The 15,177-nt window shown below is 48.4% G+C and overlaps 1 protein-coding gene across 5 annotated transcripts in view; it reads right to left on the bottom strand.

Moving 5' to 3' along the window:
- Positions 1-15,177, bottom strand: part of sh3gl3a (SH3-domain GRB2-like 3a) — a 183,296-nt gene that overhangs the window by 68,924 nt on the left and 99,195 nt on the right. The window contains exon 1 of one of the 5 annotated variants that reach the window (XM_038813563.1): positions 11,529-11,599. The exons of the other annotated variants lie outside the window; for them this stretch is intronic. Within the exon in view, the coding sequence (XP_038669491.1) occupies positions 11,529-11,534 (6 nt within the window). The 5' untranslated portion in view covers positions 11,535-11,599. Of the gene's footprint in view, positions 1-11,528; positions 11,600-15,177 lie in introns of those variants that run through there. 5 annotated transcript variants of the gene reach the window in all.

Below are 15,177 nucleotides of genomic sequence, written 5' to 3'. Positions count from 1 at the left end.
TTTCTGATCGGATATCAGTTTCGAACAGGTAACACCTGATCAATACTTCCCAGTGTCCAAACAAATGATTTGATGTTAGAAGCCATTGGTACACAAGAGGGAATGGACGGTGGATATTCATACTGACTTATGATGAATTGGTTTCTCGACTACTCTCCTATAAAGTTTTAAGTTCATAGACAGTGGGCAGAATTCTTCATACTGGGACTAAGTCACGACGGAAACATTGAGTGCTTCCCACTGCAGAGACCAGCAGAAAATCAGCCAAATTGTCCAGCCCCGACTTCATTAATCATGCAGCTGGGTGTTTTGATCCATATCCCATGGCGGGGCAGGCCTGATGGTGGGTAGTTTCCATCCTATCCAGGCAACATAGTGAAATGACAGCCAACATCACTGACCAATATAGCAGAAAGAGGGTGGACCTCCTGAAAATGAAGATAGAACTCCAGTGAGTCTGGGAGTCTATGAATTTTGAGTTTTGTTAATTCTATAGACAACAGGTGGTGTGAATTTCACAAATGGTTTCATCTCAGCTTGTTGGTTCCATGGAGCACATTCCACTCAGGGTTATTTAATCACGTACTTTGTGGAGACTAAGTAATTCTGAGTCTGCAGGAATTGAAAGAGTTACCTGATTCTTGGCAGCTGCCTTAACAGTTAGAGTTCTTTTTGAAATTTCTTCAGTGATTTCAAGTCAGTATAGTCATGTTTTGATAGAGCTTGGCTTTGTAACAACATGGGCTAGAGCATGGCTTTGTAACAACATGGGAGAACAGAAATGAGTAAAATAGGTGACGTTGGGGGTACAAGTGACTATTCTAGATCAAACAGTCTGAAGTTAAAATTAATAGATTTCGGTGTGTGCTATCAATTTGAGACCACCACATTGACAGCAAGGTAAATAATTGTAGTTTATGGCACTATGGCATCAAAGCCTTTGATCTAGTGGAAGCTTCGCAGAGTCAGAAGGTACAAGTTCTGAACCTCCAATAGTTCAGACAACCCTGGTGTGTGGAGACCGGCCTTGGTTGACATCCACTCGGATTCTCGCATCTGGTGCACGAGGTTGATATCATGTGTCTTGGAGTCCAGAAAATCCCAAATCGTAAATTAGACCATATTGGATTCATCAGTTGAGCCGGGCAGACTGTTAATTAGTCCATGAATCCTCTGCTTCACACTATTCTCTCCAAGGGAGGAGCATGAAGATACAAAAGTCATGTTGCATTAGTCTATTCCTACCATAGCATTATCAAGTGGATTTTTGAGCTCATATGTCAATCAGATGTCCCTGAGGTACTGACCGGTATTATGAAAATAGGACATGATATGGTAATGCAATATATCCTGAGGTTGGAATACATTTAATTGAGAAGTTAAAGTGCATAATTATTTCCAAATCTAAGATTTAGTCTAAACCTTGCGATAAAATATTATTTGATTCACTGTGTATGGTCCGTTTATTTTATTCATTCATGGGATGTGGGCATCGCTGGCTAGGCCAGCATTTATTGCCCATCATTAATCGCCCTGGGACTGAGTAATCAACCATATTGCAGTAGATTTGGAGTCACACGTAGGTGAGGGGGATTTTCTTCCCTAAAGGATATTAATGAACCAGATAGGCTTTTACAACAATCAACAAAGATTTCATGGTCATCCAGATTTTTATTGAATTCAATTTTCAACACCCGCAGTGGTGGGTTTCGAACCCGGCTCCCCAGAACATTACCCTGGGTCTCTGGATTACTAGTCCAGTGGCAATGACAACATGCCACTGCCTTCTGTTCTGTCATGATGTCACATAATGATCATCATCTTGGGTGCTCCGACTATAGGCAAGTCCTTGGCTCATAGTTGATCTTCCATGTCTCTCTACCCTGTGCAATTCTTTTCATTTATCAATAACTTCCTTCAATTTTCAAGCCATCCAACATAGATATCCTCTTCATTTCTCTTCTTCCGTGAAATCTTCCCTCCAGAATGTATATGACCTTGTCAAAAACCATTTGAAAGTCTATGTACAGAACATCAACCCTGCTACCTTTCTCAACATTCACCATTACTTCAAATAATTTAGTCAAGATAGTCAACAATGGAATTATCTGTGAACAGATGATGGAGATACCAGTTATCCAAAATGGATAACGGGGTTTCTTCTCTTTAACAACTGTGTCTCCAAATATGATAAGCAGAAATAAAAAAAACTATGATAGGATTCCTGTAATTGATATGGCACGTTAAATTCTGAGATTTGAAACCCAAAGACCAGATTGTTTTGAAAGGCAGTATCTTAAGCTAACGGGATGACATATGCTTGAAATAAATTTTCAAATTAAGTATTATTGGGACACCAAACTGACATTAGAAACTAAATTATTTGACCTTCCAAGAGTCTGTGAGATTTGACACACACCAGGGTAGATTAACTGAAATTACCTCCAGATTGGTCTTGTTTATGCATGGTTGAAAATCTCGATGATGAAGCAAGGTTATTGGAAAATAAGAATCACTTCAACTACTTCAAAATCAATCAAGTCCAATGGACAACTGTCATCCACTTTATTTTTACCGACCAGAGTTTCTGTTGATTAACCATGAGGGTCAGAAAATAGACCCATTATGCCTTCAAAGTGGACAAGATTTTGGATATTACAGAAGTTCAAAGCCTTAGCAGTCAGAACACTTAGGTAGTTTACAAATAGAATCCTGCATCTCAAACGACGTTTCCTTAAAATAACCTTATCCTGGACTTGATAAGCTCAGAAAAGTTTGATATCAGGCATTTCAGAAAGAGATGTCCAGTATTTTAACGGGTTCCTTATTAAATTCAGTGTTTTTTGGACTATGGTCAATGCCAAATTGTAATAGTAGCACAAGTAGGGCAGCATGGAGACTTCCGGTGGCGGCAATGCGGAGCTTAGCCGCACGTTCGCCAGCTCCCGCTTTTTTTGGATTTTCGGGCTCTTATGGCGCTGTTTCGACTTTTCCCCCGGGGGGGAAACACAGCCAGTGTTCCCAGCAGCCGGTGGATGGACTGGACTCGCAGCGGAGCAGTCCAAAAATCGGTTTTACCTCAGAGAACGGTGAGAGGCAGAAAAGGCAAGATGGCGGCGGGCGGGGAAGCAGCGTGGCAGCTGTTGGCGCGGGAGCAGCAGGAGTTGCTTCAGCGCTCCTTCAAGTAGCTCAAAGCCGAGATTCTGGAGCCGTTTAAGGCCTCACTGGACAAACTGGTGGCGACGCATACGGCTCAGGCTGGGGAGATTCGGGAGCTGCGGCAAAAGGCCTCGGAGAATGAGGATGAGCTTTTGGGCCTGGCAGTGAAAGTGGAGTTGCACGAGGCACTGCACAAGAAATGGCAGGCGAGGATGGGGGAGATGGAGAACCGCTCCCGCCGGAAGAATCTACGGAATGTGGGCCTCTTGGAGGGGCTGGAAGGTTTGGATTTGGCGGCCTATGTGGTCCTAATGTTTAACTCGCTGATGGGTGTAGGGTTGTTTTGTGGTCCCCTGGAGCTGGAAGGCGCCCATCGAGTGCTGCAGCGGAAGCCCAGGCCGAACGAACCACCCAGGGTGGTGCTGGTCCGCTTTCACCGCTTGGTTGACCGGGAGTGCGTGTTGAGGTGGGCGAAGAAAGAGAGGAGCAGCAGGTGGGAGAATACGGACGTTCGGATTTTTCAGGACTGGAGCGCGGAGGTGGCGAGAAGAAGGGCTAGCTTCAATCGAGCGAAGGGAGTGCTCCACAGGAAGGGAGTGAAGTTTGGCCTTCTACAGCCGGCTCGCCTCTGGGTCACGTACAAGGACCGCCAGCTCTACTTTGACTCCCCGGAGGAGGCCTGGGCTTTTGTCCAGGCTGAGAACTTGGATTCGGACTGAGGACTAGGGGGCTGGGGGGAAATGTACTTTGTTTGGAGGCTTTGTCCTCTTGGGTATCCTTTCGCCCATCGTGGCTGTGTTTGCTGATGGTTGTTTCCTGTTTGTTTTCGCCGTTTTTGCTATTTGAGTTATGGTTATTTGGGTTCTTTCGGGATTTCTTTGGGGCTGTTGGTTAATTATTGTGGTGTTTTTTTTTTGTTTTTTCCACTGGTGGGTTGGGGAGTAGTTTGGGGTCCCGATGGGTCATGTGTCCGTTTTTTTCCCGCGTGTTGGGTCGAGGGGCGGGGCTCAGGTTGGAAGCGCGGGCTTTCTTCCCGCGCCAGAGGAATTGGGGGTGGGGCCGGCGCTGGGAGGAAGTGATTGGCGGCTGTGTTGCATCCGGGTGGGGGGGTCGTGGTTATGGCGGGAGTAGCCGGGGTCACCAGAAGTCAGCTGACTCACGGAAGTATAATGTTGGGGGTAACGCAGCTAGGGGGGGCCCTAGCTTTGGGGAGGGGGGGTGGGGGGGTTTGGGGGGGAGGAGGAGGGGGGGGGGGGGGGGTGCCGGGTTGTTGCTGCAGGGACTGTGAGGGAATGGATGGTGAAGAGGGTGGTTGGATGGGGGGGGTTTGCCACCGTGGGGAGCGGGCTTGGGGGGTTCCCCGCGCACGTGGTGGGTTGAGGAAGGGCTATGGCTAATCGGCCTAGAGGGAAGGGGACGACCCCTCGGGTTCGGTTGGTCACATGGAACGTGAGGGGGCTGAATGGTCCGGTGAAGCGATTCCGGGTCTTGGCTCACTTGAGGGGGCTGGGAGAGGATGTGGCTATGCTCCAGGAGACGCACCTCAGGGTTCCGGATCAGGTGAGGCTCAGAAAGAGATGGGTGGACAGGTGTTTCACTCGGGGCTTGATGCAAAGAACCGTGGGGTGGCAATTTTGGTGGGTAAGAGCATGTCGTTCGTCGCGTCCAAAGTGGTGGCGGACAGTGCAGGTCGATATATGATGGTGAGTAGGAGACTTCAGGGGGAGCAGGTGGTCTTGGTTAATGTTTATGCTCCCAACTGGGCTGATGTGGGCTTCATGCGGCGTATGCTGGGCCTGATCCCAGACCTGGAGACAGGGAGATTGATTCTGGGTGGGGACTTTAACACGGTGCTGGATCCGGCTCTGGACCGCTCGAAGTCTAGGACGGGCAGGAGGCCAGCAGCGGCCTCGGTGCTGAGGGGGCTCATGGATCAGATGTGAGGGGTGGACCCTTGGAGGTTTTTGAAGCCGGGGGGGGGGGGGGGGGGTTCTCCTTTTTCTCCCATGTTCATAAGGCGTACTCCCGGATTGACTTTTTCGTGCTTAGCAGGGCGCTGATCCTGAGAGTGGTGGGGGTGGAGTATTCGGCGATAGCCATTTCTGATCATGCTCCACATTTGGTGGACCTGGAGCTGGGGGAGGGGAAGGATCAACGCCCGCTGTGGAGGTTGGATGTGGGGCTTTTGGCAGAGGAGGAAGCGTGCGGTCGGATCCGGAGGGGTATCGAAGGGTATCTGGAAACCAATGACAACGGGGAGGTACAGGTTGGGATGGTTTGGGAAGCGCTAAAGGCAGTGGTTAGAGGGGAGCTGATCTCTATTCGGGCGCACAGGGAGAGGGGGGAAGAGGATCAAGAGGGAAAGGCTGGTGGAGGAGATGGTCAGGGTGGATAGGAGATATGCAGACACCCCAGAGGAGGGGCTTCTGAGGAAGCGGCGCCGTCTCCAAGCGGAGTTTGACATTTTAACCACCCGTAAAGCGGAGGTGCAGTGGAGGAGGGCGCAGGGGGCGGTGTATGAGTACGGGGAGAATACAAGCCAGATGTTGGCTCACCAGCTCCGGAAGCGGGAGGCAGCTAGAGAAATTGGGGGAGTCACGGATGCGGGTGGGAACTTAGTGCGGGGTGGAAAGGACATCAATGGGGTGTTCAGATCCTTTTATGAGGGGCTATATCGGGCGGTACCCCCCGGGGAAGCAGGCGGGATTTACCGCTTTTTGGATAATCTGGAGTTCCCAAGAGTAGGGGACGAGCGGGTGGAGGGTTTGGGGGCCCCAATTGAGTTGGTGGAGGTGCTGGGAAGCATGCAGGTAGGGAAAGCGCCGGGGCCTGACGGGTTCCCGGTGGAATTTTATAAGAAATTTTCAGATTTGCTGGGCCCGCTGCTGGTGAGGACCCTGAATGAGGCCAGGGAGGGGGGGAGGGGGGGGGGGGGGGGGCTTTGCCCCCGACGATGTCCAGGGAAATTATCTCTTTGCTCCTGATGCGGGACAAGGACCCCCTTTGGTGTGGGTCTTCTAGGCCGATCTCGCTCCTTAACGTAGATGTCAAGTTGTTGGCAAAGGTGCTGTCCAGGAGGGTGGAGGATGTGGTCCCGACGGTGATTCATGAGGACCAAACGGGGTTTGTAAAGGGGAGGCAATTGAATGCCAACGTGCGGAGGCTCCTGAATGTTATGGTGATGGCGCCGGTGGTTGGGGAGTCAGAAATAGTGCCGTCCATGGATGCAGAGAAAGCTTTTGATAGGGTGGAGTGGAGTTACCTGTGGGAGGTGTTGCGGAGGTTTGGGTTTGGTGAGGGGTTCATTAGCTGGGTGAGGTTGCTGTACAGCTCCCCAGTGGCGAGTGTGGTGACGAATGGGAGGAGGTCAGAGGACTTTCGGCTTTCTAGAGGGATGAGGCAGGGGTGCCCCTTGTCTCCCCTGCTCTTCGCGTTAGCAATTGAGCCCCTGGCCATGGCGCTGAGGGACTCGAAGGGTTGGAGGGGGATTGTCGGGGGGGGGGGGGGGAAAGAGTAGCACCGGTTGTCGCTGTATGCAGATGATCTGCTGCTGTATGTAGCGGACCCGGCTGAGGGGATGCCAGAGGTGCTGAGGATACTTGAGGAGTTTGGGGACTTTTCGGGATACAAGCTGAATGTGGGGAACAGCGAGCTGTTTGTCCTGCACCCGGGGGATCAGGAGAGGGAGATAGGGGAACTCCCGTTGAGGGCTGAGGGGAGCTTTAGGTATCTTGGGGTCTACGTGGCTAGGACCTGGGGGGCTATGCATAGGCTTAACTTTTCGAGGCTGGTGGGGCAGATGGAGGAGGAGTTCAGGAAATGGGATGCGCTGTCGCTCTCGTTGGTGGGCAGGGTCCAGTCGGTTAAAATGACGGTTCTCCCGAGTTTTTTGTTTCTTTTCCAGTGCCTCCCCATGTTGATCCCGAAGGCTTTTTTCACAAGGGTGAATAAGTCCATTCTGGGGTTTGTGTGGGCACGGAAGGCCCCGAGAGTAAGGAGGGTATTTTTGGAGCGAAGGGAGGGAGGTAGGGGGCCTGGCGCTGCCCAACCTGTGTGGATATTATTGGGAGGCGAACGTGGCGATGGTTCGCAGGTGGGTGATGGAAGGGGAGGGTGACGCATGGAAGAGGCTGGAAGTGGCATCCTGTGCGGGTACGAGTCTGGAGGCCTTGGTGACGGCCCCACTTCCACTCCCCCCGGCAAAGTACTCCACGAGTCCGGTGGTGGTTGCGTCCCTCAAAATCTGGGGACAGTGGAGGCGGCATAGGGGTAAGTGAAGGCCTCAGTTTGGGCCCCGATACAGGGCAATCACCGTTTTGCGCCAGGGAGACCGGGTGGGGGATTTGGGAGTTGGCACAGGGCAGGCATCAGACAGTTTGGGGACCTCTTCTTGGATGGGAAGTTCGCGACCCTGGAAGAGCTGGTGGGGAAGTGGAACCTCCCCACTGTGAACGCTTTTAGGTATATGCAGGTCAGGGACTTTGTTAAGAGGCAGGTGGAGGAGTTTCCGCGGCTGCCGCCAAGGGGGGTGCAGGACAGGGTGCTCTCGGGGACGTGGGTCGGGGAAGGGAAGATCTCGGCTATCTACCAACTGATGCAGGAGGAGGAGGCGGCCTCAGTAGATGAGCTCAAAGCGAAATGGGAGGAAGAGCTAGCGGAAGAGATTGAGGATGGGACGTGGTCGGACGCCCTGGAGAGGGTGAATTCTTCCTCCTCTTGAGCACGGCTCAGCCTAATTCAGCTGAAGGTGCTGCACAGGGCTCACATGACGGGAGCAAGGATGAGCCGGTTTTTCGGAGGGGAAGATAGGTGCGGGAGGTGTTCGGGAGGCCCGGCAAACCACACCCATATGTTTTGGTCATGTCCGGCTTTGGAAGGGTTTTGGAAGGGGGTGGCGGGGATTTTGTCGGAGGTGGTTGGGTCTAGGGACAGGCCAGGCTGGGGGCTTCCCGATTTTTGGGGTAGCTACGGAGCCGGGAGTGCAGGAGGCGAGAGAGGCCGGCATTCTGGCCTTTGCGTCTCTAATAGCCCAGCGCAGGATTCTGTTACAGTGGAGGGATACGCGGCCCCCGAGTTCGGAGACCTGGGTCAACGACATGGCCGGGTTCATCAAGTTGGAGAGGATGAAATTTGCCCTTATTTATTCTGGTGGGGGGGGGGGGAAGAGTTCTTTTCTTGTTTTGTTTTGGCGTGGAAACACACCTTGTTTGTTTTAAATTGCGGGGAGAACATTTGTTATTGTTATTAAAAAACTTGAATAAAAATTATTTTTAAAAAAAAGTAGGGCAGCATGGTAGCACAGTGGTTAGCACAGTTGCTTCACAGCCCAGGATCCCAGGTTCGATTCCCGGCTTGGATCACTGTCTGTGCGGAGTCTGCACGTTCTCCCAGTGTGTGCGTGGGTTTCCTCCGGGTGTTCCGGTTTCCTCCCACAGTCCAAAGATGTGCAGGTTAGGTGGATTGGCCATGCTAAATTGCCCTTAGTATCAAAAGGTTAGGTAGAGTTACGTGTGGGCGTGAGCTGAAGTGTGGTGCTCTTTCTTAAGAGCCGGTGCAGACTCAATGGGCCAAATGGCCTCCTTCTGCACTGTATATTCTACGACTCAGTAATTAGTTTTACGAAAGCAGTTGAAGGGTCTTCACTTTAAGAAAAACTTCACAGAGTTGCTGAAGTTAACTCAACGTTGACAATCTTCCCCCCCCCCCCCCCCCCCCCCCCCCATCCGCAGTTAATTTTAGTACAGGTATTAATGCTTCTTTGAAACTAGACATCCTTGAGATCCGAAGCTGTCAGCTGTCTCACAAATGTAAGTGATTTGCATTCAGTGTTCTATTTGAACATGGAAATATAGTTGGCCTGTGTGAACCGGGAGAACTGAACTGAAAATATAGTAAAAGCTTTATTCCCAGGCCTAGGAGCTTGCAGCAATAAACCTGCCCATCATAATCAGAACAAAGACATAAGTATACTGTGTGAATAAACTTCAAACCCAGTGATTGCAATGTACAGGAATTGCTAATTCTGAAATAAGGTGTCCTGTAATACAAACATAGAACCTCATCAATCAATTAATAGATCAAACATCTGGCCTGCTTTGATGCAGACAGCCAGATGCCATTCTCAAATGATCTTAAGCAATCGCTTTCATGTTAACATAAGCCAGTTTAGAAATTTCACCAATTCTCTATATACTCATTTGAAGGGAAAATATACAACGCGATCTTGCAATTTGAAATTAGAAGGACCTACTTAGTCACATTTCCTTAAGAGACATAATTACTAAAAAAAACCAAAACCTTGCGTAGGCCGCAAAATGCAATTGAGAAATTACCACTGCCACATTTGCACTCAGCTGGGCAGCAGTTTTGGGGCATCTCCTGGGAATAACAGTTGCCATTGTTAGAGGTGGCAAATGTGCAGTAGTGGTCATGCACAGCCATCCTTGGCTAGGAAGCTGGTTGATGAGGGCTTCTGTCACTGGGAAACACAGGGAATGTAGCTGAAACCTATTTAGGTACTTGAAGTAATAACACATTTACAAGTTATCTTAAAACACAGCTTTTCAGTTTTTTATGATATATTATTATACATGGATCCACTTGAACTTTTAATAATCATATACTGAATGTTACTATGCTGCTTTTTAAAAATGTTGTTTTTGTACGTACATCAGAGTCTTGAGCTAGGCAATCAGCAGATAACCCTTGTTGGCTGTGGTGATATACCTATGGGCCATATCATAGTTGGATAGTGTGAGACCTCCAACCTGCAGGTGGTGGTACACACACACCATGCAACCGGGGACCTGTATATAAAGAGAGGCTCATCTGGCCATCTCGAGAAGAACACGAGATAGAGGGTAATAAGATGTACATGTAACAGGTCAGCAGAAGTTGTAAGTTCCAGAGGAGTAGCAAGACTCCATGATAACTGTATCAGATTTCCATCCATAAAAGGATCTTGATAGGACAGATCAAAGTGTTTGGGTTCATCTTAAAAGTACAATGGACCAAACACAACATCGGCCAGGAGCTACTCTTGTTCATGGCGCTCATGGTACAGCTCAATCCTGTAGAATGAATCATCATGACTGCTGCAAGGATACTGGGCAACGACCTGCATGATGTGCTGAGAATGGTCCAACACAAGCAAAACCCCTTCCAATTGCATCAAATCTCTGAATTTATATGTGGTAACTGCAAAACAATGTGTGTGCAGTCAATGGCGCCTCGCACCACTTGGAAGTTTGCTACGCCGGTGAAGTCGCATGCTCATTCCAGCTGCTTCTCTCTGGCAAGAGAGAACAAAATATATTAGGCTCTCTTTGTATCAGAGCCTCAATGACTTTCTCATGCAATAGTGGATAGCGTACTATGAAATGTTGAAAACATCACCTATTGCAGCCTGGAAGGAGCCAGATGCTAAGGCAAAATCATGGCAATGGTCAACATAACTGCTACTGACAAGGTCATTCTCACCCCTGCTCTGAGGTAGCAAATACAGGAAGTATCTTTTCAGTGGAGTGGAGAGGTAACATACACTGTTCCTCACTGAGGCAGAGAGGGGAGAAATGCTCCCCCGTGAACCCTGGTGGATATAAACAAAACAAAAAAGAACGAAGAAAAGTACAGCACCGGAATTGGCCCTTCGGCCCTCCAAGCCCGTGACAACCATGCTGCCCGTCTAAACTAAAATCTTCTACACTTCCTGGGTCCATATCCCTCTATTCCCATCCGATTCATATATTTGTCCAGATGCCCCTTAAATGTCACTATCGTCCCTGCTTCCACCACCTCCTCCGGCAGCGAGTTCCAGGCACCCACTACCCTCTGTGTAAAAAAACTTGCCTCATACATCTCCGCTAAACCTTGCCCCTCGCACCTTAAACCTATGCCCCCTAGTAATTGACCCCTCTACCCTGGGGAAAAGCCTCTGACTATCCACTCTGTCTATGCCCCTCATATTTTGTAGACCTCTATCAGGTCACCCCTCAACCTCCGTCGTTCCAGTGAGAACAAACCGAGTTTATTCAACCGCTCCTCATAGCTAATGCCCTACATACCAGGCAACATCCTGGTAAATCTCTTCTGCACCCTCTCTAAAGCCTCCACATCCTTCTGGTAGTGTGGCGAGCAGAATTGAACACTATACTCCAAGTGTGGCCTAACTAAGGTTCTATACAGCTGCAACATGACTTGCCCATTCTTATACTCAATGCCCCGGCCAATGAAGGCAAGCATGCCGTATGCCTTCTTGACTACCTTCTCCACCTGTGTTGCCCCTTTCAGTGACCTGTGGACCTGTACACCTAGATCTCACCGACTTTCAATACTCTTGAAGGTTTTACCATTCACTGTATATGCCCTACCTGCATTAGACCTTCTGTTGAGATCCTTTCTCTCTTTTCTCCCTCTTTTGATCAGCTCATCCGCCTCGGTGTTACCTCTGCTCAATCTCCCTTTCGTGCTGCAGGTGAAGGAGAATAGAAACTATCGCACCCATGATTTAAAGCAAGAGGTCCTTGCAGAACCCCTGAGGTCAGAACTAATGCCATCTTCACATGCTAAACCACTTCCTACAGGCTTCAGCGGCTTTAAATAGCAGCAGAATCCACTGATCACTTCTACAAATTGAGCATAAGTCAGTAGAAATCAATCAGCAACTAACCGGAATGTTATTGACAACCCTTTTAAATTGCACGGGTGAGTGTCATTCCTGCTGCTGAACACATGTTCAGCTGTGCAGGGCTAAAAGAGGGCATTAGCCAGAGCATTGAGACCAGAAATGGCACAGTTGGTGTCAAACCATGTTTACCTGGGAACCCCACCACCTGGAGGTTCCCCTCCAAGTCACGCACCACCCTGACTTGGAATTATATTGTCGTTCCTTCACTGTTGCTGGGGTAAAGTCCTGGAAATTCCTTCCTAACAGAACTGTGGATTTCCCTATACTTCAGCGACTGCAACGGTTCAAGAAGGCAAGTCACCATCACCTTCTGAAGGGCAACTAGGGATGGGCAATAACTGCTGGCCTGACCAGCGATACCGCATTCCGCAAATGAATAAAACAAAAACAAAAAACATATTGACAGATGCCAAAATCCGATTACTCTGAATGCAAGATCATGAAGTCGTTCAGTCCAAAACACGGTGGCACTGTACAACTTGATTTTGTGGCATGGGTATAAGAACATGTGCTCACAATCCAGGATTGAATGGCAAGGTCGCCTCTATGTGAGAAGCAGGGAACATTTCCAGCATCCGGGGCCAGCATGTGTGCAGGAAGTATCTCCAGCTTCAGTTCCTTGGAAGCCTGGGTTTCCGAGCTGGGGACACTGTAGCGCATTCGCGTCTGCGGACACTATAGAGTATACGCGAGGTGGAGAGTATTGTGGATAGCATATATAGAGATGGCCACAGAGCAGGCTCATACTCCACAGGCAGGGAGGGAATGGGTGATCATCTGACAGAGGAGGAGGACCAGGTAGGCAGTTCAGGAATCGCCTGTGGCCATTCCCTGCAAAACGCTTTGGGTACTGTTAAGGGGAATGGCCTCTCAGGGGAAAGCAACAACAGGCAAATTTGTTGCACCACAGTTGGCATTGCTGCACAGGGGAGGAGCAAAAAGTGTGGGAATGCAATAGTTGCAGGGGATTCAATTATAAGGGGAAAGATAGGCGTTTCTGTGGCTGCAAACGAGACTCTCTGGTGCTAGATTCAAGGATGTCTTGGAGCGGTGACAGGATATTCTGGAGGAGGAGGGTGAACAGCCAGTGGCCATGGTCCACATTGGTACAAACGACACAAGTAACAAAAAAAGAAATGAGATCCTAAAAGCAGAATTTAGGTAGTTAGGAAATAACTTACAAAGTTGGACCTCAAGATTAGTATCAATCCCACGTACTTTTCAGAACAGAAATAGCAGGATGTATCGGATGAATATATGGCTGAAAAGATAGTGTGAGGGGGAGGGTTTCAGATTCCTGGAAAATTGGGACTGGTTCTGGGGAGGTGGGACCACTGCAAACTGGATGGGTTACACCTGGGCAGGACCGGGACTGATGTCCTCGGGGGAGTATTTGCTGGAGTGGTTAGGGAAGGCTTAAACTAAAATGGCAGGGGGGTGGAACCTGTACAAGGAGTCAGGGGAGGGGGATCAAGGACAAAAACAAAAGACAGTAAGTGGAATAAGAAAAACGATAGGCAGAGAAATTCAAGTGCCAGAATCAAATAGGGCCCTAAGCGATAAATAGTGGGAATGGGACAAGTAATGTTAAAAAAACAAAACTTAAGGCTTTGTGCCGTAACATATGGAGCATTCACAATAAAGCGGATGAATTAATCATGCAAATAGATCTAACAGTTATGATAAGAGTTGGGATTACGGAGACATGGCTGCAAGGATCTGAACAACTTGGGGTATTCAGTATTTAGGAAGGATAGACAAAAAGAAAAAAGCGATGGAACTGCATTGCTGGTTAAAGAGGAAATGAACATAATAGTGAGGAAGGATATTAGCTCCAACAATGTGGAATCTGTATGGGCAGAGCTGGTTAACACCAAGTGGCAAATAAACATTAGTGTGGGTTGTATATAGACCCCCAAACTATAGTGATGATGTTGGGAATGGCATTAAACAGGAAATTAGAGACGCAAATAAGAAAGGAACATCTGTAATTATGGGTGACTTTAATACACTGGGCAAATGTAATTAGTCACAATACCCTAGAGGAGGAATTCCTGGGAGTGTATATGGGGTGGTTTTCTGGACCAATATATTGAGGAACCAACTAGAGAATAGGCCATTCTAGACTTGCTATTGTAGAATGAGAAAGGAATAATTTACAATATAGTTGTGGGGATAAGTGACCAGAATATGGTAGAATTCTTCATCAAGGAGAGTGACTGTGGCTAATCCACCTAAACTGCACATCTTTGAACTGTGGAAGGAAACCGGAGCACCTGGAGGAAACCCATGCAGACACATTGAGAACTTGCAAACTCCACACAAAGTCACCCAAGGCTGGAATTGAACAGGTCCCTGGTGCTGTGAGGCAGTAACAGGGGAATTTATAATGGGGAACAAAGAAATAGTTGACCAACTAAATACATACTTCGGTTCTGTCTTCACAAAGGACACAAATAACATACCAGAAATGTTGGTGAACACATGGTTTAGTGGGAGGAAAGAACAGAAAGAAACCAGTATCAGTAGGAAATGGTGTTGGGGAAATTGATGTGATTGAAGGCCGATAAATCCCAAGAGTCTGATAATCTACATCCCAGAATACTTAAGGAAGTGGCCTTTGAAATAGTGGATGTATTGGTGGTCATCTTCCAGGATTCTACAGATTGGAAGGTAGCTAATGTTACCGCACTATGTAAAAAGAGAGGAAGAGCAAAAACAAGGAATTATAGACCAGTCAGCCTGACATCAGAAGTGGAGGAAATTCTAGAGCCCATTATAAAAGATTTAATGGTAGAGCACTTGGAAAACAGTGGCTGAATTGGACAGAGTCAGCATGGATTTACGAAATGGAAATCATGCTTGACTAATCTACTGGAGTTCTTTGAGGAAGTAACTAGTAGGGTTGATGAGGGAGAGCCAGTAGAAGAGGCTTATTTGGACTTTGAGAAGGTTTTCGACAAAGTCCCACATAAGAAATTACATGTAAAATTAAAGCGCATAGGATTGGGGTTGGATATTGATTTGGATAACTGGTTGGCAGACAGGAAACAAAGAGTAGGAATAAATGGGTCTTTTTCCGAATGGCAGGCAGTGGGGGCACTGCAGGAATCGGGGTTGGGAACCCAGCTATTCACAATATATATTAATATTTTAGATGAGGGAACTAAAGGCAATATCTCCAAATTTGTAGATGACACAAAGCTGGGTGGAAGGGTGAGCTGTGAGGAGGATGCAGAGATCCTTCAGTTTGATTTGGACAGCTGAGTGAGTGGGAAAATGCATGGCAGATTCAGTATAACGTGGATAAATGTGAGGCCATCCACTTTGGT

The sequence above is a fragment of the Scyliorhinus canicula genome, chromosome 12 (genome assembly GCF_902713615.1).
Source record: "Scyliorhinus canicula chromosome 12, sScyCan1.1, whole genome shotgun sequence".
Lineage (NCBI taxonomy): Eukaryota > Metazoa > Chordata > Chondrichthyes > Carcharhiniformes > Scyliorhinidae > Scyliorhinus > Scyliorhinus canicula.
The sequence above is the reverse complement of the archived record's forward strand: the minus strand, read 5'-3'. Positions and strand labels throughout refer to the sequence as shown.